At 41.5% G+C, this 23,770-nt stretch overlaps 1 protein-coding gene across 1 annotated transcript; it reads right to left on the bottom strand.

The window, feature by feature from the left end:
• Window positions 1-807: 807 nt before the first annotated feature.
• Window positions 808-23,616, bottom strand: PDGFB (platelet derived growth factor subunit B). The gene is made up of 7 exons (XM_075320875.1): window positions 23,221-23,616; window positions 17,880-17,976; window positions 6,755-6,847; window positions 6,310-6,503; window positions 3,685-3,832; window positions 3,416-3,590; window positions 808-1,719 (listed from the first exon to the last, which is right to left on the bottom strand). The coding sequence occupies exons 1-6, from the start codon at window positions 23,275-23,277 to the stop codon at window positions 3,454-3,456; spliced, it is 726 nt and encodes a 241-aa protein (XP_075176990.1). The 5' UTR covers window positions 23,278-23,616; the 3' UTR covers window positions 808-1,719; window positions 3,416-3,453.
• Window positions 23,617-23,770: the final 154 nt, after the last annotated feature.

Here is a 23,770-nt window from a genome sequence, read left to right as displayed (position 1 = left end):
CTTTTGCGCTCGTTAATCGTATCATAAAGGATTTACACACTACGATGTCGAGAGCAACGCCGGATGTGCGTCACTTTCGATGTGACCCCACCGACATCGCACCTGCGATGTCGTAGTGTGCAAAGTGCCCCTAAAGCCACTGGTCCCTCATCCATCAGGACAATGACATCTGTGCCTGATGGTGTGGTCATGTATCATTGCAGGTCATTTAGCACACATTCCACGCTGATGGTAAAGGTTTTGAATGATCGGACACTTGAGTGCCTCTCACCTCCCTTAAATGTGCTTGGAGCTGTGTGCCATTCATCATCTGGTTCTGATGGGTATTGTTCACAATGAAGCGATCATTAATATGGGATGTGGCCAAAGGATGCCCACTTTTATGACTCTTCCAGTCTTTCTGTATCTCTGTTGCAACCTGCTGATGATGACACTCTGTGACCATCTAAACTCAGTGGTCACTTCCATCTGAGAACATCCCGCTTACTGCCTCGCAATGGCGAGGTACTGTTGATCAACGGTAAGTGTCATCTTGGTCTCATGCGCCGCTGCCCCAGCCCATCACCGCAGTGCGGTTTCTGCACCACGGTGATGGACAGCGGCAGTGCATATTATATGAGCGGGAGCAGGAGATCTAACGCTCCCTCCTGCAGCTTTTACCAGCCCCCAGCAGCATTTGGGGGAACAAAGGTGCGTCTTATAAAGCAAAAAATATGGTGTAATATATATATATATATATATATATATATATATATATATATATAATTTTATTTTTTTTCTTAAAAGTAAAAAGACAACTAATTCAAAAACTTTCTTTTCTTTTTAATACAAATGTAATCCCTTTTGATACAAATTGCTTGGGGTTTTCTTTGTACAATTTAAATATTGAATATAAATTACTTTACATGTTACATCAATATTTTTCATTTTAATTGACAGGCAGAGCTGTGTGCAAAGAGAAAGGAATTCAGAGTAATGGGAAGGAAATGGATAAATCATTTCAGGAATACTGGAAACTGTATGAAGAAGGACAAATTAAAGAAGCCACACGTTAACAGTATTCTGCCACTATATATGGAAAAAACACTGTCTATTAATTAGACAACCTCCAGTTCTCCATTAGATGTCAAATGACAACTCTTTTTCCATTGTTGCACTGTACATGGTTTGCTCCATTAGCTTAAAGCAGAAATACACCTGTTATATTTGGCCTGTGGCTCTTTCCTTCTCAGTAGTTGCAACATAGAAATACATAAATACTGGGCTATGGTGATGAAGGTCAATAAGAATTAAGTTCCATTCCCATGTTTCAGTCTCTGTCCTGTCTCGTGCAATCTGAGCAAAGGAAACCACTTTTTACAAAAATATGTATATATTTATATATATATAAAAATACAACATAAAGTACATTAAATAAGGTGACAAAATACATCCAGTGAGCTCAAGAGTGGCTTTGTGTTCCCTATTCTTTTCCCACCACCCCTGAAAATCAGAGGTTTAAACTTAGAAATTGGCAGTACGTTCCTTGCGGCTGTCAAAAAGGAACGCAATCCTTTAATCTCTGTTGTTGGGAGAAATGTGCAGTGGGAGCAGTGGGTACAGATGGAAAACAGTCTTTTTGTCTCTGTAAAGCACCAGCGGCACCAAGTCCGGAATTTGAATCTTCCGGTCAGAAGTCCATGGACCCCATGGGGGCCAAATTCGATGTGGCTGTGTATCCTAGGCAAAAATATAAAGGGATATTTAGAGAGTTGGATTTCACAAATGGGTGAATTCTCTAACATGGGCAATTATACTAATACAATGAGAAACACAACGGAATGTTAATACGTACTAAATATTAAAGAGAACTTGTCACCAGGTTTTTCCTTTATGAGCTGCAGCCACCACCAGTGAGCCCTTATGTACAGCATACTGTAGAATACTGTATATAATACAGAATACTGTATATAAGAGCCCAAGCCGTGCTGTATAACGTAAAAAACACTTTTATAATACTCACCTAGAGGGCGGTCCGATCTGATGGGTGTTGCTGCTCTCGGTCCGGCTCCTCCTCTACCTTGTGCGATCGTTGACCTCCTGCCCAACCCAGTGTGTATGACATGTCCTGCATCATTTACACAGAGACCTCCATTGCACTCCTGTGCATGTGTATTTTGACCTACCCGGCTAAAGGTAGATCAAAGTACTGTAGTGCGCATGCGCAAGCGGTCTTTGACCTTTCCTTGCACCTGTGGATTATAGTTCTTTCCTCTCCCTCAGCAGGGCAGATCAAAGTGTGCAGGAGCGCAACGGAGGCCTCTGTGTGAATGGCTCAGGAGAGTCATGCACACGGGGCTGAGCAGGAGGATGATGATCGCACAAGGCTGAGGAGTCGCCGGACCGAGAGCAGCGACACCCATCGGACCGAACCGCCCCCTATAGTATATTAAAGGGGTATTCTTATGTTCCACACAGGGCTGGGCTCTTATATACAGTATTCTAAAGTGCTGTATATAAGGGCTCACTGGTGGTGGCTGCAGCTCGTAAGGGAAAAACCTGATGACTGGTTCCCTTTAAATGATATTAGAAAACAAATATGGTATGGACGAGTGCGGTCGGCTAGGTTTCAACATTTACTGTTTCATATTAGTGAAGTAACAGGACGGTAACCTGTCGAAACCAGCAAGAAATAGTGAACAATGTTATCTGCTTCTGAATCAGAAGCATTAGCTGTCATTACATAAAATGATATAATAGGATCAAACAGGCTTAAGGCTGCATATATTATTCTTAGATATTTAGAGATAATCTCATAACTGTTTGTTAATTGGTGAGGAAGAATTAAGGGTTAGTTACTCCATTCTTTTAGCAATTCCTAAAGAAGTTAAAGATTTAAAGGATTTCAATGCCGTTACAGAAATCCGTATTTAATCCTTCAAGTTGTTAATTGTTGCAACCCCATTTCTCATCACTTTTGAGATTAATTTAACATGTTAAAGGGGTTTTCTCATGTTGTATGTTCAGGAGCGCACCACTCCTCTGCCTTCCAGCATTCTGGTTGCTGGGGACAGTGGCTCCTGATGTTTGACAGCTCAAACAAGCAACATGGTTGCACCGATGGAACAAACTGAGAGCTCTTTGATGGCGGTAGCAGAGGCAAGTTTTCCTCTACAACATTGTAGAAGCACAAATCCAGAAGGTTCAGAGCGGCACAACTATACAGCTTGCAGGTGGCACATGTTCCTTACCCAAGTAACTGGCCAATCTGACACTGCAGGGTGGCCGGCACCCTAGACAATGAGCTGCACGCTATAAAATTAAAAATGGAGAAGATTTTTAGGAAAATTTGCTTGTATTTGAAATTTTACCAGTTTAAGAACTTGAGACAACCCATTTATTAATTGGTAGGAGGGGAAGGGGTATCACATCTTACCTGTTTAGTAAGAGATACAACGAAACATTCCCAGGGCACTACGTGGTTAGAAGAAGTTTCTGCTCCTTTTTGCTAGGATGGTGCTTAAATTTTCTACTTTTCCGTTTCAGCTGTCGTAGTTGAGAGTCCTCTTTATGAGTTACAGTGGTTGGAGGTGGAGTAGTTACAGGTACCTCTATATTAAACAATCAAGAACAATACGGATTAGTGTTTGTGAAAATGAAGGCATCAGTGATGTAAGATACACAATGGTTTGGGATAATAATTACCTGCAACCTTCCTGTGTTCATTGACAGTGTGGTGACTTCTTACAGATACGGAGCGTACAGGCTCGCACTTGCACTCCACATGGTCTTCTAATGGAATAGGCACAAGTATGATATTTCTTAGGTTTCGATGAATCACAATCTTCCTCACCTGTATCAACAGGACAATCATTATTAAGGATCAGAAAACTAAAAAGTGTTAACAAACTATAAAACAATAACCAGATTGCTACTAATCCACAAGGTGCCATAAACCATTACTCCAAGTAATTAGTAGACACTTCCATTTTACTAGTCTGTAAGAGTCCATGCTATAGTCTCACGTTGCACTGAATGACCGCACTGCCTATGTAGTAGATCTTTCCATTTCCCAACAACATATTCCATCACACAAATATCTAGCCAGGAATGTTCCATAAAAAATACTCAACTTTTCCAAAGCACAATGTTTTCCTGGAAAGTACCCCCAACAGTGGGGCACATTAGCAGCACAATGGATGAGATACTGTGTTATTACACATTAGAGTGTGGACATGGACAATGAAAAGCTGTCTGACTAAAAATATATCATGGTGTTTTTACTGGACATTTGTAATAATTTACGAAAGATGACATCATACGTCCATCAACCGAACAGCTCGGCCTGGCATTCCACACTGACGGGAAGTTGGCAGTGTGTCAAGTCTATCATAGCTTTGATTTTATGGAAATTGGGGAGGAGGGGTGTCACGTTTGAAGTTGTTTGATTTGTTTTTCTTCTGGGAATTTTTCATGTAAGTTTACACGGTAGATTGCAAATTCAGTAACAGATTTCACAATCTCCCGGAGATTAAATTGTCCAAGCTGTGCGTTAGCACTCAAGTCCTTGTAAATATATATTTATCACTGTGACATCTGCAATACCTTGATTTACTAATAGAGTGAAATGGGAGCTTGATAAGTCAACAGATTGAATAGGTTTAAGCCCCCGAACACTTAGATGGCTGTCAGTCAAATAATGCTTCAGTCAATCATTTTGTCACTCACCATCTCTTACCATACACAGGAGCACTCATTTGGCCAAGCACACCTGTGGTCTCTATGGGGAAAGCCGTTATACAAAAGATAATACCAGGCACTCCAATGGTGTGAAAAATTAACATTTTATTATAATTACAACTTCATATTCAGTTCTCAGTTGACGCTTCGGTCAAAAACTAAACCTTCTTCCAGAACTAGCTATGAGGCCATCGGGATAATGTTATAGAGCAACTTTTTGTAAAGAAGCAAAGGACAAAGAATGGCAGATCAAAATGCCCACCACGTTCCCCACCAGCGGTGTTCACTGCGTGTTTTCTTCCATCTGGTGACGACAGCCAGACCACTACATCATTTATATAAGCGGTGGCTACCGCATAAACCCATTTCCCCTTTTTGGTTCCAGCAGACCTTATTTATAATCATACATCAATAACGCTGAGGTTGACACCGCATATATCTCTTTTTCTTTCTGGTGTCAGCAACCAGCTATCTATACTATTGCCTCCTTTACCAGCAGTGGATTCCACACAGATTTGATCTGCCATTCTTTGTCCTTTGCTTCTTCACAAAAATTTGCTCTATAACATTATCCCAATGGCCTCATAACTAGTTCTGGAAGAAGGTCTAGTTTTTGACTGAAACTTCAACTGAGAACTGAATATGAAGTTGTAATTATAATAAAAATTTAATTTTTCACACTATTGGAGTGCCTGGTATTATCTTTTGTATTACGGACTTGGACCCTACCGGAGCACCCTAATCTCACAGAAGTGCCATGACATTTTGTTTCTATGGGGAAAGCCGTCATCAGACATGTCTGCCGAATGTCTGCCGATGATTTGTCTCCGGGAGAACAAAACAATCAATCGTCTAATATTGGACATGCCTGATCGACATCTCACCCGACGATCAGTTCTACCATACACATCCAACTGAAGTCAGAAGCAGTCGATAACAGTGGGTGAAGTCGTCATTAGCCTACTGTGTATGAGGGGCTTAAGAGAATAGCAGCAGTACATAGTTCCATATGGCTAGCAAACAGCTCCTTGAAATGAAAGCAAAAAATGGCTACTTTCTGATGGACAGCAAAGGTGGAGGTGACCACTAGAAACACAATTGATGCCAAAGGTGATCATTTATAGGGAATCTGTCAGGAGATTTTTGCAATATAAACTGAGGACAGCATGCTGTAGGGGTTAAAAAACAAAAATCAACTATGCCCCTCTTATCAGGCTGTGTGCTGCTTTTTACTTAAACTAAGGGCTTAATCAATAGATCATTATCATTCATGTGACGACATGGTTTGCACCATGTTGTTCGACAAGCCGTCTCTTCTGAATGACACCTGACTGTCAATGTACAATATCTATTGAGAGCCTGGTTTGGGTGAGGCAGCTCTATCAGCTCTGCTGCTTTGCTAAATCTAAAATCTCAGATTATATGAGAACGTCTGTAGCCAGTAATCTAAGTGATACATCATTAGATTCAGAGTTTCTTTGCCTACATCATGCTGCTCTCAGATGAGGTACCAAAAACCTGCTGACAGATTCCCTTTAAACATATGCATTAAAATCACACCCATAGGTAGGTCACCTGGCACAAAGTTACCTGGACATGCCGAATATGTACGCGAAATGGCACACATTTCATGTTCCTGGAGTTGCAACATCCAGAGCACCTCTGCACCTCTACGCAAGACGGCTGAACTACAAAGTTAGCATTGGTTGGATCGATCATATTGCGAGTGATTTCAAAAACTTCCGTTCTTGTTTTGCACTGTGCGAGCTGAGCTGGTTCAGCATCTGAAAGAAAAAAGACGTAAATCAGTTACACAAAATGCAAAGAGGAAATGTCAATATTCTAAGACACAAACAAGGTTACAAAAACGGTTGTTACAAAGTTGTGCAATGTGCAATTGCAAAAACATCAGAATCATGAAAAAATACACAAATTCAATATGATTATGAAATGAGCGGCTATCCATAAAATCGGAATGCATGATGTCACTGCTGGATTATGCCTGCGAAATGGTTTAGCACAGGGAGTCTCTTACCTATACTGCGAATGACCCGGGAGTGGCTGGAATTGCCCCTAGGCAAGCTTCTTGTTCCATTCCTGTTTAGCTCATGTGCATCCTCCTCGTCATCTATTGGGATAGACAAAAATGTTCGTTATCATGCAATTACATTAATGGTTCATGATTGTAAAATACATCACATCCAATAAAAGAAGATTTTTACATGAGAGACACACACAATTTGCTTTACTTTTAATACTACTTTTGATACTACTGTACAAAGTCATTTTACTGAGTTGAAAGAGGTTGTTTGGGTCAAACAGGATCTGCAATGGATCAGGGACTGAGTTTTTCCCTTTTTATTTTTTTTTTAACCAATCTGAGCCCTTCTAAAAACAGTTTTTCTCTTCTGGGCAATCCTTTAATTTTTCTTGCTTTCTCTTTGTAAACATACATAATAGGGGCCTTACATGATGATTACACAAAAGTTATATTGAAGTATGACTCACGAAATCACAAGAAATTTGTAATGTGCAACTGTACAAATGACTCTCTTGATATGAGAATCACATGAAACTGCTAACGCCTGGGCCCGCACCAAATTGTTATGATGTGGGTTTTACCCTAGTTTCTGCAAAACACTTCAAAATAATATTAAGGGAAATTTGTCACCAGGTTTTTGCTACTCCACAATGTAGGTGTAGGAGGAGGTCGTGCTCCCCCCTCTACTGTTTTATGCTATTTTCCTGTGCTGTGCATGATGTGTTTTATACTAAGCATAATGTACGGATCGTGGGCACATACCCTTAGAGTTTGTTAGTTCTAAAGTGAATCTTCTGGTACATGAACAGACACTGATCAAAGAGGGTCCTGTGCAAATACAGCTTAAGGGTCCTTTGCAGTTCGATGGCTCATCATACAGCTCCCCCTTTATGTATCTATGATAGAAGAAGCTTGGTGTTTTGGAAGTGACAGAGGCCCCCTTAGCTCTTGAACCCCTGTGCGGCTGCTCAGATTGCACTGATGGCTACCTTGTGGATAGGATTGTTAGTAAAGTGTCAGTCTTTGCTGATGACACCAAACTGTATTAAAAACTGACCTTGATATTACAAAAAGATCTGGATAAGATGTCAGAATAGGCAGATACTTGGCAAATGAGATTTAATGTTGATAAATGTAAAGTAATGCACCTAGGACGGAGTAATCCTATAACTGCGTATACATTAAATGGAATTAAACTCGGGACTACAGAACAGGAGAAGGATTTGGGTATTCTCATTACAAATAAGCTGAGCAGCAGCACTCAATGTCAAACAGCAGCTGCAAAAGCAAACAAGATTCTAGGGTGTATAAAAAGAGACATTAGATCCCGTGATCCCAACTTATTGTTACCCCTATATAAATCACTTGTAAGGCATCTAGAATATGGGATCCAGTTTTCGGCTCCACATTTTAAAAAAGGCATTCAGAAGTTAGAGTCAGTTCAAAGGCGGGCAACTAGACTATTACAAGGAATGGAGGCCGCCCGTATGATGACAGGTTGGAAAAGTTAGATTTGTTTAGCTCAGAAAAAAGACGTCTTAGAGGATATCTTATTTATATGTATAAATACATGTGTAGTCGATATAAAGGACTGGCACATGACTTATTCCTTCGAAAGACAATACTAAGGACCAGGGGCATACAGTGCGAGTGGAAGAAAAGCGATTCCGGCAGCCAAATAGGAAAGGGTTCTTTACAGTTAGAGCAGTCAGACTGTGGAATGCCCTAGCACAAGAGGTAGTAATGGCAGATATTATAACAACTTTTAAAAAAGGGCTGGATGATTTCCTCAGTACACGACATTGTTGGTTATAAGTGACTTAGTGACAAAATGTATAATTGGTGGAGGAAGGTTGAACTAGATGGACCTAGGTCTTTTTTCAACCTATGTAACTATGTACTGTATGTCTGCCACTGTACTGGTACAAAAGCTGATACATAAGTAACCCAAATGTGGTTATTTACACTTTTTAGTGATAAAGTGAATATGGATCTAAATCTCTTGAATTGATGCCCATCTTCTACAGGCCTGGATATGTAACCATGATAAAAGATCTGTGTAAACCACAGCTGTAGAGTCAAGGCCATGCACCTCTGGCTGACGATAATAAAAAGCCTTTTCATGTTATTTTTGGCACCGTCTACAAATATGTAGGTAAAAATGACTGAAACAATTACAATGAAAAGCATTTCTTTCCAAGGGGATGGACTTTGAATGATATCACTGTTTTTCCCAAAGCCTGGACGTAGTGAAAACACAACCTACTGAGAGATTCCATGGAACAACCAGTGTGTATATGTAAGCCACCAGTCATGTAGGCAGACTACATTGTAGAGCTAATTAAGGGGATCCCAGGGGGGCTTCCAATTGTTTATGGTACGATTTCTCCTGATAGCCACTCAGGTCAGCAGGGGTAAAATTGTTTGAAAAGAAAGAGGTGAGCTTTATATACTTTTGATCGCGAAAAAATGTCATCACGTACAAACACTGACTCCCTAGACTTTCCTTGCACCATACTTTGACCCCTTTGCGGGCCTTTTAGTAGATGATTTTGGTGTCATTAGATATTAATGGACACTGTACTGCAAATGGTTGCTGCGGGTAGAGATTTTCTTAACGCAGCTAACAAAGAGTGTGGTGGTTTCCATAGCATCCAATCATAGCATTTCTCTCATTCTACCTCAGCAGCATAAGAAGTTAAAGCTGTGCTGTGATTGGTTGTTATGGACACTAAAGGTTTTTTTTTTAGTCACAGTTCATACCAGTATCCAATCAGAACACAGCTTTCATTTTACCTCAGCAGTATAAGAACTGAAAGCTGCACTGTGATTTCTTTTAGACAGAGTTCATAAGAGTGTGGCGGTGTGCTTAGCACGATTCCTTTCAGTATTTAGTGGTTGTCGTGGATTAAGCTTCTGTTTCTAAGCACGTGTTCAAAATGGCTACAAGGGGGTGTCGTAATTCATCTGACTACTTTTCCTACATTTGCGGTTGCTTTATGTGAAGAAACAACAGAAGGATCATTACGGACTTAGCTGGAAAAGTGTATCATGTGTAAAATGGTGTAAAACTAGTTGATCATCACAAGTCGTAGGCTCCACATTTAGTGGGTTCTGTTTGTGTAGAACTACAACAATGGTCTAAAGGGAACAAAGTGAACTTTGGTTTTGGCGTGCCTATGATCTGGAGGGAAGCGCAAAATCATACTGATGACTGCTACTTTTGTACGTGCAATGTGGGAGCGATTGAACCTTAAAAATAAGAAGGAAATTAGATACCCGGACCTCATGTCCGCGATTTACCATGTGCCTCACGGTCCAGGAATATCTGTCCCTTTACAACTGCAAAAACTTGAAGATACCCCTCCCTGATTCAGAAGATTCAGAACATGAAGATCAGGATTACAATGAAGACTTTCACGCACGTCCCACTCAGCCACAGCTTTTTCCACAGCTCAAATTAAATAATTTAGTCAGTGACTTGGACCTTCCTAAAAACATTCTGCAGAACTTTTAGGCTCTAGAATAAAGGAAAAGAACCTGCTAGCTCCTAGTACCTGCTTTTCATGGTACAGTAGCAGAGAAAAGGAATTCCTTCCATACTTTTCTCAAGACGGTCCTGTAGTCTATTGCAGTGATGTTCCTGGGCTGATAGAAAAATTTTACACTCAATGTGAGCGAGTGGAGACTCTTTATTGATTCATCCAAAAAGTCTGAAAGCTGCTACTGCCCAATGGCAGCAATTATGCGTCAATGCCTGTAGGGCATTCTGTACACTGGAAGGAAAGCTATGAGAATTTACACTTTATTCTCAAGATTCTTAACTACAAGGATCAAAGATGATCAATATGTGGTGATCTGAAAGTTCTCTCTTTGCTCCTTGGGCAGCAAGGAGGATAGTCATGCTTTTTGTGTGACTAGGACAGCCGGGAAATGGACCCATCACTGGAGCAAAGGAAGTTGGCCAACGAGAACCTTTTTTGCAATCTGGACTCAAGAACATAGTTGCAGAAAGTTTAGTTGATACCATTAAAGTTCTCCTGCCACAACTCCACATTACGTTTTGACTGTTGAAGCAGTTTGTGAAAGCTCTACAGAAAGAAGAAGAGACTTATAAGTACCTGTGTACAAAATTTCAGAGACTATCTGACGCAAAACTGGAGAAAGTCAGTTTTGTAGGTACAGTTATTCGGAAGCTCATGAAGAATGACGTGCTCAAAATAAAAATGAAAGTTATTAAGAAAAAGGCTTAGGATTCTTTTAAAGAAGTCGTGAAGACATTTTTTTGGTAACTACAACGATTCAAAATTTAAGTCCATCATGGAGAACATTCTGAAACATTTCAAAGTCTTGGATTGTCTGGTGAACTTGAAGTAACTTTTTTCTACATTCCCATTTGAACTACTTTCCTGAAAACCTTGGTGCTGTTAGCAAAAAGCAAGGAGAAAGAATTCTTCAGGATATCAAGGAGATAGAACAACGATACCAAGGTAGATGTAGCGTGATCATGATGGGGGACGACTGCTGGATGCTTCACAGAGAAGATCCACAGGGCTTCTATAAGAGAGAAGGGATCAAGAGAAGCTTTGAAGAGAAAAGGAAAAGACGCAAGAATTAATTTCCAATAAAGTTGCAGAATAAATGTTGAATAATTTTTTAGATATCATATTGTGTACACTTTTGGCTACAATAAGGACTTTTCTTGTTCCTCTCGCTTGTACGTAATTTCAAGCGCGTTTTGTGCAAAATCCATACATGATGGTTAAAAATAGAAGTGTTTTCTATAGTCTATCATTATTCTTAAGGCCAGGATATCAAATCTGTGAAACAGTTGCTATTTTCAGTGTTTTGTGTATACAGTAGGTGAATTCACATTCTGTAATTATTTCATAAAAAAATATTATACTGGAATCTTAACCTTTAGGCTTTATGAAACAATGAGACGCTGATATTAAGGGTGCAAGGACAATAACATGCAGTGACACATTGACATTTAGGGTCCAACAAGAATGGCACACTGACATTTAGGGTCTAAGTTCAATGATACACTGGCATTTGGGGTCCTAGGGTAATGACAAAATGAGTGAGAGTACTGGCCTAGGAATAAAGCCGCGCCGACACTTGGAGCCCCATAATAATGACACATTGGCTTACATCAATGAACCAAGAACAATGAAGTGCAGACAATTGGAAGCCCAGAATAAAGACACACAGACTAACTCCAAGTGATCCGGGACAAAGGCTGTCTGACACTTGGGGTCACAACATTATTAAGAAAGAATCCCGGTGAGTATATCTCCAGAATGCACACTGAGTAAATACTTCACCTCACTGGACAAAATTCTTAAGATAGCTTTCTATTTGGACTTATCATTCTAAAGATCATTTCGGGTTTATGTAAAAAAAATGTAACCTTTGGTAAAATTCCTATTATTACACTTTTCATCGAACACATTACAAGTAACACTGTCATAAAAGAGATAACAACAGTATATATGTCGACACCACAGCATATATCTAGTCAGTTTGCTAATAAATGTCATGTAAGTATACATTACAGTAGTGGAGGTCGAGTAGCATAAAAGGGTTATTTAAAGTAAGGGGACAAAAAGCTACTTAATTACAAGAGCTGAATAAGTAATTAGATTCATTTGTAGTTAATAACTTTGTTTTGTGTTTTGTTTAAACTGTTTGATTGTGAAAAGTCTCCATTCTGGGAAAGGAATAAGACAAAACAATGGCTATTATTTAAATTTTAGGTAAAACTAAGAAGTCTGTTTCCAAAACAGCTGCTTACCACACCCTGTCTGTATGAGAACACACCAAGGACAAACAGTGAATAGGCTGGGAGACGCTGAGGTCTGGCCGTCCACAGGCACATTATTAATTGACCCTCTAATTAGGAAGTGATATGCTAAAACTACCGCCAACTGATTTTCTATTTTACTATATGGCAAATCAATATATTCTAATGAAAAATATTGGCAAAATAAATGATGGCAGAAGAAATCATCCTTATAGAACATCTGTGTATAGCAAATAGTAGCAAACATTTGAATATTTTTTAATATGTCGCCATCTCCGTCCACTACTGTTGATGGTGGCGTTCGATTCACTCAAACCAAGAGACGGAAGTGCACAGCATATGCTCAACTGCACGTAGATTGATAAACAAACCCCTAAAGTTGATATCCGGTACTTTTTTTAACAATGTGTGTAATACTAACAAGCAGGTAGTTTCCAACTACTTGCCTGTTGTGCGCAAAGCCATTCTTCACCAGCATAGGGCGATCACAGTTCACTCCTGCCGGAGGTTCAGCGACTTCCCCTGATGTCACATCAACAGAGCAGCTGCTTCTCTTCCAATCTGCTCTGTTGACGTGGAAACTGCCGACATCGTGGTGATTGACAGCCAACCACCTGCTGCCTTACTGCCGGTACATAGTGGTGCTTGACTGCTCCTACCGGCGATTCAGCTGTTTCACGTCATCTGACCAGCTCTTCTACGTCTGGGCTGCTCTATTGAGGCGTGACAGCCGACGTCATACTGATTGACAGGCAAGTTACATACATGAGTAACTATGTATGTAAGTAGGCTGTCAATCAGTATGACGTCAGCAGACTGGATGGAGTTGTGCTAGTCTGTCTATTGTAACGTGTACATGTATTCTGTATGTAACCCCCTCATGTACAGCACCATGGAATCAATGGTGCTCTATAAATAAACAATAATAATAATAATAATAATATGATGGCTTATTTTTTGCAAGACGATACAACGTTTTTATTGCTACCAACATTTTTTATACTTATTACAGTTCTTAAAAGTCCCTTTACAGAACTTGAATCTGCGATTGTTTGATCACTTGTGCTATATACAGCGATGCCACAGCACTGCTGCATATAGTGAAAATCACAGTCTCCTTTGAAATCCAGCCAAACAGTGAGGTCCACAGCATACTGCTTGCTGTCATAGCAACCCATCGACAACCCACAGTCAAGTCACAGGGGCAATGATGAGTGTTTAGAATGGCGCCCCCCCTATGCCGGCATGTGATAAATGCCGCTGTCAGAGTTTGACAGCTGGATTTAATAGGTTAGCAATCACAGTCAGAGCTCTGCTTTATGTACAGCAGATGTCATAAAGGGGTTTAGAGTCTGATGGCGGCTTATATCAGGAGAACAAAGCTATTGCCAGTACAAAATCAGACGTGTCCGATTGTCATCTTCCCCAATAATCAGCTGTCCAAGGCCACAATACATATTAGACTGTTGACCAAATCCTTCTATATCATTGGGTTAGCCCAACATTAGTCTAATATGTATGGTGGCTTTAGACTTTCTACTTTCCCAGTGAAAAGATTAATTTCTGATGCAATTCTACTAGATCATATGGACCCTGTTGTGGTACCAGAAATTAAGTCCCCCAGGAAAAAATGAGCGCATGGCAAGGTGAAAAAGGAAAAAATGTTTCTGACATGTTAAAATAAATGTAAATGTTAGTGTTTATCCAGGAAGGATTGATAATTTGCCTAAGGAAAAATTCTAAAATGATCATGTAATAATTAATGATAATGCCACCAGATATGTGACCTCAAGACACTTGAAGAGAAGTAGATATATGAGGGCAAAAATCTAGTGTTGATGCCCTGTACTTGAGTACCCTAGCAAATGTTGAGTGGTTTATTTGGTTTTCACCCAGTAGCCAGGGCATGTGCCCTACTGGTACTCTACTTGCTACACCCCTGACATAAGACTTGATATTTTAACAATTTTCCCCGTTCATTTAGTTCTTTCCCATGAAGCTGCAAAAACAGTAGTGAATGCCCTTATTATCTCCTGTCTGGACTACTGCAACCTCCTACTCTGTGGCCTCCCTTCTAACAGTCTCACACCCCTTCAATCTATTGTAAACTATGCTGCCCGACTAATCCACCTGTCCCCCCACTACTCCCCGACTTATTCTCTTCCAATCCCTTCAGTGGTTTCCCATTGCCCAACGACTCCAGCTCAAAACCCTAACCATGTACAAAGCCATCCACAACCTGTCTCCTCCATACATCTGTGACCTAGTCTACTGGTACTTACCTGCACGTAACCTCCGATCCTCACAAGATCTCCTCCTCTGCTCCCCTCTCATCTCCTCTTCCCACCATCGCATCCAAGATTTCTCCCGTGCCTGCTCCATACTCTGGAACTCGCTACTTCAACATATCAAACTCTCGCCCACCTTGAAAAGCTTCAGAAGGAACCTGAAGACCCACCTCTTCCGACAAGCCTACAACCTGCAGTAGCCCTCAGTCCTCCATAGAGTTGCACGACCATCTCCACCCTCACCTACTGTATCCTCACCCATCCCTTGTAGACTTTGATCCCTTGCAGTCAGGATCCTTTCTCCTCCTGTACCAGTCTGTGCCTCGTAATGTTTATAATTATTGTACTTGTCCTTATTATGTGTACCCTTTTCACACGTAAAGCGCCATGGAATAAATGGCACTATAATAATAAATAATAATAATTATTGATAATTGACCACTGAAAATGGCCATTTAGACAATATACAAAAACAAAAGGTACCCAAACCTAATTTATATGTCCTTCTATGACTCTATACACCAGGTCCCATAATTTTTTGCCAAATTCTCCCTGGCACTGCCAGGCAGATGTGGGTATTAATAGCACATACAGCTGCAGCAGCTGGACGAAGTCTGGAATTGGGAAGGGTGGGTTGTGTGAAGGGGGAGGGAGGGCAAGGAATTCTTTTCAAGCATAAGCCAGAGTTTGAGACTGGCACATCAGACAAAGAGGGGAAGTTGTGTCCAGACACAGATAGCGGAGTGCAGGGGTCTGACGTGCGCAGGGAGACAATAGCAAGGAGGGAGGTCACAGTACAGCATAGCAAACTCTGGTGTACTGCAAACACTGCTCTCCTGGCAGGACTTCATGCACACTCAGGCCATCTCTACGTGTTATGGTCATTAACCCCTACACTAAGGTGAAAACTATTCCCCAAACATATCTAGATTATAATTAAGGCCAGTACATTCCTGTATGTTTAAGACTGCATATTGTAACTTGCAAATAATTGAAGGCACCTGGTTCCTAGAGATGTTCATGCACCGACATGCCGATAAAAAGTGAATAACACATAATATGAACAGAACACGAGTGAATTATGGCTAATGTCAACATTAGCAGCCCGTTATGTAAAATTTAAAGAATAATACCCAGGATTCTGCTGGGATGTCGCCAACAATGTCTACACTGGGGTTCCTCATCATCAATGCATATATCAGCATATATCAGCATGTTTAGGAAGAATAAACAGGTCGTCTGGGGCTTTAATATTGATGGTATATGCTCAGGATAAGTCATCAATACCAAATCGGTGGAGTGCAATACTCCACACTCAGGGCGATATGGTGTTCCCGGTGACGCCAGATGTGATCATTAGAAAAGCGCAGCTGTATAGTGGTTACAGTGGGGTAATGTAGATCACCCCTTTTATCATTTTAATAGGGGTAGGATGTGCAATACCTGGCTGCGGCTACGACGCCGTTGACAGCAGCCTTATGAAACTCCACAATTCAACATATCTGGCTGCCACCAGAACCAGGAACAGCTGCTCGGCTGGGCTGCCAGGTGTCGCACGCCCACCAATCTGAAATTGATGACCTATTCCAAGGATATGCCATTAATATTAAAGTATTGGACAACCCCTTTAACTATGAATGTAACTAATTTAAATCAACATCAAAGCTAAGACAATATTGGCTCTTTACGAAGTATAAAAAGGTGTCTTCACCGTAAGGCCAAGTTCATACGTTGAGTTTTTTTACCTCAGTATTTGTAAGCCAAAACCAGCAGTGGGTAAAAAATGGTGCGCGTTTTTCTACTTTTACTTTGACTGTTCCACTCCTGGTTTTGGCTACAAATACTGAGGTAAAAAAATGAACACATTTTCAAAATATGTACGTGGCCTCACAGTCAGCCTTAATGGAAATCTGCCACTTTTTTCAGTTGCCCTATTTCAGCTCAGCATGAATTGGGTACAAAGGCTCTGATGCTAGCACTGTATGCTACTTTTAATCCCTGGTTATATTCTGAAGTGGTAAGGCCTCTATACACACTAGACTAAAGTCAGACAACCCCACTGATCTTGGTGGGATCTGCCAAGAGTCTAATGTGTATTGTGGCCTCCCAGCTCTCCCCCGACATATGAAGTCAGAGGAGAGAAGGATCCGGCCTGTTCAATATAAGCTCAGAGATAAGCCTTTGTCAGATTATTCTGACTCTCATAGAGAACACAGGAGTACTCGGCCAAGTTGAGCGTTTTTGCGTATAGGGGAGTTGAGAGAGATACATAATGGTTCTCTAATGAACTATGCAGGCCTCTAAATTTCTCATGTTCTTAAGCTGTGCCTCATGAATGCTCCCTGTATACTGTGCACAGAGAAATAACTGTCAATCAGTGGTGAGTGGAGGAGGGAGCTGCAGTTCATGAATATAAAGGGTTCAGCAGTTAACACACCTAATAGAGAAGACTCCTGCACAGCCAAAGTTCACCAAGGATTTCATGAAATTAAAAGGGTTGTCTGTAACTTTAACATTGATGACCCATTGTTAGGATAGGTCATCCATGTCTGATCTGATTGCTGGGGATGGTACACCTGCTACTATTGCCGGTCAGCTGTTCTTGTTGCACCACCGGCAAGAACTAATCAGTCGTTGAGCTGCACAGCTCTATCTACGGAATAGTTGCCTCTGCTGGATACTATTGATTTGAATAGGGTGCGGACATGCAGCACCCAGCCTTGGCAACTATATGGTTGATGGAACTGCTGTGCAAGTCCGCAACTGAGTAGTTCCAGTGGCAGCACCAGGAACAGCTGATTGGCAGGGCTGCCTGTTGTTGTACTTCCACTGATCAGACATTGATGACCTATCCATAGGTCATCAATGTTAAAGTCCATGACAACCTCTTTAAGTGATACAGCACTGGACTCAAGGTCTCAGTAACAACTATATGTTGTCCCTCAATGGGGAAACTTAAACCTTGTGACAGATTCCCAGTAAGAAAATCATGCACAACATCAGACACAATTCTGTAGAGATTTACCTACGGATTCTATCTGCAGCAACCTTCTTATATCGGCTATAGACTTCACAGATCCTCCAGTAATTTTCTCGTACATCTCACTCGGAATGGGGTCTCCCTGTTAAGCGAATAGACCATAATTATTCTACAATCACATTAGTAAAAACAGTGAATATACGAAATTGACAGTAGCACATTAATGACCACAATATTTGACTCATCTTACATATCCACAATCTGATGATTCACAAGTAGAGTTGAGCAGACTTCTAATAATCCGGGTCCGGCAGATCCGTCGCGGGTTGGTAAAGAAGTCCGGATCCGATCCGGAATCCGGACCCATGTATGTGAATGGGGAGCGGATCCGGGGGAGGGAGGGAGAGAGGGAGAGAGAGGGAGAGAGAGGGAGAGAGAGAGAGAGACAGAGACAGAGACAGAGACAGAGAGAGAGAGAGAGAAAAAAAAATCCCGGATCCGGATCGTGCAGCCGGATTCCCACGTCCGGGTCGGACCCGGATCGGACACTGAAACCGCACGGATCCGGACTTTTACAGTTCGGATCCGCTCAACACTATTCACAAGTGTTTCCAAGGCTCAACCAGGACAAACATCTTCAAATCATGCCAGTATTTAAGGCCCTGTCACACACAGAGATAAATTTGCTGCAGATCTGTGGTTGCAGTGAAATTGTGGACAGTCAATGCCAGGTTTGTGGCGGTGTACAAATGGAACAATATGTCCATGATTTCACTGAAACCACAGATCTGCCAAAGATTTATCTCTGTGTGTGCCGGAGCCTTTACTCCATCAAGTGCGCATTGTACAGTATATGTTATAATGTCATTGTAACCTAGAATGGTTCTCAATGAGTCCCTTAGGGGTACTTTGCACGCTGCGACATCGCAGGCCGATGCTGCAATGCCGAGCGCGATAGTCCCCGACCCCGTCGCAGCAGCGATTTCCTTGTGATAGCTGCCGTAGCGAACATTATCGCTACGGCAGCTTCACATGGACTCACCTGTCCTGCGACCGTCGCTCTGGCCGGCGACCCGCCTCCTTGTTAAGGGGGCGTGTCGTGCGGCGTCATAGCGACGTCACACGCCAGGCGGCCAATCGGAGCGGAGGGGCAGAGATGAGTGGGATGTAAACATCCCGCCCATCTCCTTCCTTCCGCATATCCTACGGAAGCCGCAGTGACGCCGGTAGGAGATGTTCCTCGCTCCTGCGACTTCACACACAGCGATGTGTGCTGCCACAGGAGCGAGGAACAACATCGGACCGTCGCATCAGCGTAATCATGGATTACGCCGACGCTGCAGCAATGATACGATTAGGACGCTTTTGCGCTCGTTAATCGTATCATCGAGCCTTTACACACTACGATGTCGCATGCGATGCCAGAAGTGCGTCATTTTCAATTTGACCCCACCGACATCGCACCTGCGATGTCGCAGTGTGCAAAGCCCGCCTTAGAACAGATGTTTTGTTACTATTTTGCCTCCATTCAGTGTTTGATGGATATGGAAGGAGGATGAATCAAATAATTGGCTAAAGACCCTGTGTAAATAGCTTTTTCGGAGCTTTTATGCATTCCTTGCTTGTCTTCCTGCCATACCTACCCATCACTTTGCACCAATTTATTTGCAAAATGAATACATGAACATTGCAGCTGTCATCGTTTCCAGTGATGCTTTCCAGGTGCACATAACCGTGTGACTGTACTCTAGGCACAGAACATTGTAGCATTGAAACAATATAAAAATGGGCAGAAATAGCAGTATATATTGCATCTATTAAGGATCATTTCATACCAGAATTTGTTCAGCTATATATACCATTTGTCATCAGGATTTGAAGATTTATGAAGCATTATGCAGTCCTAACTCCTTTAATCTCAATTGAAACTTTGGGTGTTTTTTTCCGCCAATATCGGCTCTTTTGAGGGTTATGTCCTTACGTGAAACTCTGGGTTGACATCATTTTATTAAGAACCACATTTTTCAAAACCATACCGCACTTTAATAAGGTGCTCAGTTCTCACAGAGAGAAAATCCCAACCCAGAGGCTGAACAAGCCAGGACACAGAACATTTTGGCAAGAAACCTTTCTAGGAAAGAAATACTAGGATTGTAGGGAGAGATGCCAGCTATTGTTCTTCATAGAAATGTATTGCCCTGTTAGAGAGAGGTGAGAGGGCTAAATAGGGGGGTAGTGAAAAACTTTGGGAATAGACGGGGACAGAGAGAATTTCGAGAAGAGTGGGGTAGGCAAAAGTCACCTATGGGCACTTTTCAAGAATAGTCAATATCTCAAGGAGAAGTGGACTAATTTATTGTTTTATGTATATAAATGTACATCCTAGATAAAAAAAGGCATAATTTATTCTTCTGAATTAAATATCTCTTAGTACAAATAATAAAGGTAAAATAAACAAGCAATGAACAAAGAAACAAAGAGGAAGGCTTGAGCAGACAGCAGGTCCAGACAGCCTGACATAAAGCACCTGTATTGGAAGTCATCCAAAGAACATGCATCATTGCTGCCCCGTGTTTATGTTCTGGCAGCTAGAATTGCTGGCAAGATGGGGAGTCCTGTCTATTTTCTGGTGTTAGTGGCCCAAAAATGATGAATATATGTTGGGGCGTATGGTGCACACCCCTAAGATCCGACACGATTCTCAGACCACACACAGACTTGTCATGGAGTAAAGTTTCCTACTATTCGTAGACGTGGTTGAGAGCTTGATAAGAAACAAAGATGGCTCCTTTGATCTTTAGGAGGTCTATTTGGGGCATGAAATGAAACGGGAGCATTAGAAAACGTATATATATATATATGTAATTGTAAGGCTGAGTTCACATGTGCAGTAACCATCTGTTAGAACAGATCCGTTGGCAAAAAAGTTGTGCAACTTTTTTGGCCGTATTTAAGTTACTAATTTCTGCCGGATCCGTTTTTTTAAATATTGGAGACTGGATCAGTTAACTGATTGCTATTGGAGTCTGTGGAGAACTAATCCATTAATGGATTGCTATTGGAGTCTATAGAGAATGGATCCGTTAACAAATTGCTATTGGAGTCTATGGAGAACTGATCCATTAACGGATTGCTATTGGAGTCTATGGAGAACTGATCCATTAATGAATTGCTACTGGAGTCTATAGAGAATGGATCTGTTAACAAATTGCTATTGGAGTCTATGGAGAACTGATCCATTAACGGATTGCTATTAGAGTCTGTGGAGAACTGAACCATTAATGGATTGCTATTGAAGTCTATGGAGAACAGATCCGTTAATGGATTGATATTTATCCTCCATGTGAAACGGATCTTATAAAAAAAAAATGAATCCGTTACAAATGCAAGAAAAATGGATGACTAGTGATCCATTAACATATCCGTTCTCCATAGACTCCAATGTTAAAAAAAACTATGGACAAAAATGTTTTGTTTGCACAATTTTTTTTTACCAACGGATCCGTTCTAATGGATGATTACTGGACATGTGAACTGAGCCTTACATGTACAGTATTTGTAGGATAAAATATCACCCGCAGTGCTGAGAAAAAAACACAGCAGCACATGAGTTCTGATATATGACAAACTCGGCATTTCTATACTGTAACACTCGGCTCTGGTAAATCTGTATAGTGTGGAATTTGACAGACGTTCACTGGGGGGTCCTAGACCACCACTCCATTAAAACGAAAGACAATCGCCGCTGTACTTATGATGAGTGGGGTCCCAGCTATCCTGGGGGTAGATTATAGGTGTTGATTTTTGGAGCGCCACCTTTAGGTCTACCTTAACAGATGTATTGCTTTCTTCTTTTTACAACCTGTCCTCGTGTACATTTCTCTGCCTCCCTCCACGCTGCTCTCTCCCTGCCTGGCAGGCATGTGTGCATGTTGTAATGTAACCTGCCCTCCTCGCTCTCCCTGAGGCTGCACATAGTGTGTTCCAGGCAGCTGGCCATACAGCCACTTCCGCATACACCGCAGTCACTGCTGGCAGGTGCTAAGGGACTCCGCGGGTCACCTCTACGAGGGCCATCCAACAATCCTCATGTTACAGCATTCCCAATGATAGTGGCCAGGTGCAGCATGAAACACAATTTTAATAGAAGCGCTGTGCATAGTTAATTGGGCGCCAGGTGAAGCAAATTAATTAACGATACTTTACAAATTAAGTAATAATAATAATAATATTCTGGTTTTTTCATATAAATGTATAATCAGCCCTACATAAAATGTGACGAATGTCAGACTATATATATCTTTCGGATTTATTCATTATATTTTGGAGTAATTAGGAAAACATTGGGGTTTACTACACCCAAGGTAGCAAAGAATCGATTTCTACTATGTTGAGAAGTAGGATTAAGATTTCCCAGCAATCTGATTTCCATTTTCGATTAGGAGAATTTGAAACATTCAGAATTGATTAGCCAGGGAGAAGATTCACGATATGTCCCTATGGAAAGAATGGAAGGACAGCACGCCCCCAATAAATGATAAAGGTGTCCCTATAGAAAGAATGGAACGACAGCACGCCCCTAATAAATGACAAAGGTGTCCCTATAGAAAGAATGGAACGACAGTACGCCCCTAATAAATGACAAAGGTGTCCCTATAGAAAGAATGGAACGACAGCATGCCCCTAATAAATGACAAAGGTGTCCCTATAGAAAGAATGCAACAACAGCACGCCCCTAATAAATGACAAATGTGTCCCTATAGAAAGAATGGAACGACGGCACGTCCCTAGTAAATGATAAAGGTGTCCCTATAGAAAGAATTGACCGAAGGCATGCCTCTAATAAATGACAAAGGTGTCTCTATAGAAAGAATTAACCAACGGCACATCCCTAATAAATGACAAAGATGTCCCTATAGAAAAAAATGACCAACGGCATGCCTCTAATAAATGACAAAGGTGTCCCTATAGAAAGAATTGACCAACGGCACATCCCTAATAAATGACAAAGGTGTCCCTATAGAAAGAATTGACCGACGGCATGCCTCTAATAAATGACAAAGGTGTCCCTATAGAAAGAATTGACCGACGGCATGCCTCTAATAAATGAGAAAGGTGTCTCTATAGAAAGAATTAACCAACGGCACATCCCTAATAAATGACAAAGCTGTCCCTATAGAAAAAATTGACTGACGGCACGTCCCTAATAAATGACAAAGGTGTGCCTATAGAAAGAATCGATAGATGACAAGTCTCTAATCAATGATAATATAAAGATGTCCCTATATAAAGAATTGAAGGATGGCATGTCCCTAATAAATTACAATATAGAGGTGCACGGACGCCCAATCTTAAATATTGTATGGATTACTATAGCCAAGCTTACCTCAGCACGAGTCACATGCAGAAGCCAAATCGACATTAGCAGACCCCCAAGATTCATCCTGTAGTCCAAGGGAGAATATGTGGAACATGTATATGGCAGCTGTCAGATCTTCTCAGATAGTGAATAGCAGGGAGGCTGGCACCCTTCCAATAGGGGATACCCCTCCCCAAAAAAAGATCTCCTTATTCCAAAGTCTGCAGGCTAGATGTTGTTGAAGGTAGAATTTTAAGGTTGTATGTAGAAAGGGAGAAACAAGATGTGAAAGGTGATAGGTGGCATCAGTATTCCAGCAGAGTGACACAGACTGTCATGTAGGAGGCTGGGTGTAGGGTTTCCTTCCACAGCAGATGCTCAGCGCTGACCTAAAGCCTCTGATTCCACTTGTAAGTGTGCAGTTTTCTTTAGCTGTCCCAGTGAGGAGGCGGTGCTGTGAGGGGATGGGCCGGCGGCTGAGGGAGGCTGTCTGCGAAAGTCAGGACTGTACGGCAAGGTGTGCAGGGAGTGAGAATGGGAGTGAGGAGGAGGAGGGAGAACACCCATAACGGTGCAG

This window comes from Anomaloglossus baeobatrachus, chromosome 8 (assembly GCF_048569485.1).
Source record: "Anomaloglossus baeobatrachus isolate aAnoBae1 chromosome 8, aAnoBae1.hap1, whole genome shotgun sequence".
Lineage (NCBI taxonomy): Eukaryota > Metazoa > Chordata > Amphibia > Anura > Aromobatidae > Anomaloglossus > Anomaloglossus baeobatrachus.
Note: the sequence above shows the minus strand (reverse complement) of the source record. Positions and strands in the feature narration are given on the sequence as shown.

Bases quoted from the DNA above. Each gene is read 5' to 3' on its own strand.
- PDGFB (XM_075320875.1), bottom strand. From the start codon at position 23,277: ATGAATCTTGGGGGTCTGCTAATGTCGATTTGGCTTCTGCATGTGACT. The intron at 17,977-23,220 runs GTAAGCTTGGCT...TTCGCTTAACAG, and splicing joins TGCATGTGACTCGTGCTGAG to GGAGACCCCATTCCGAGTGA. The intron at 6,504-6,754 runs GTAAGAGACTCC...TTTTTCTTTCAG, and splicing joins CCGGGTCATTCGCAGTATAG to ATGCTGAACCAGCTCAGCTC.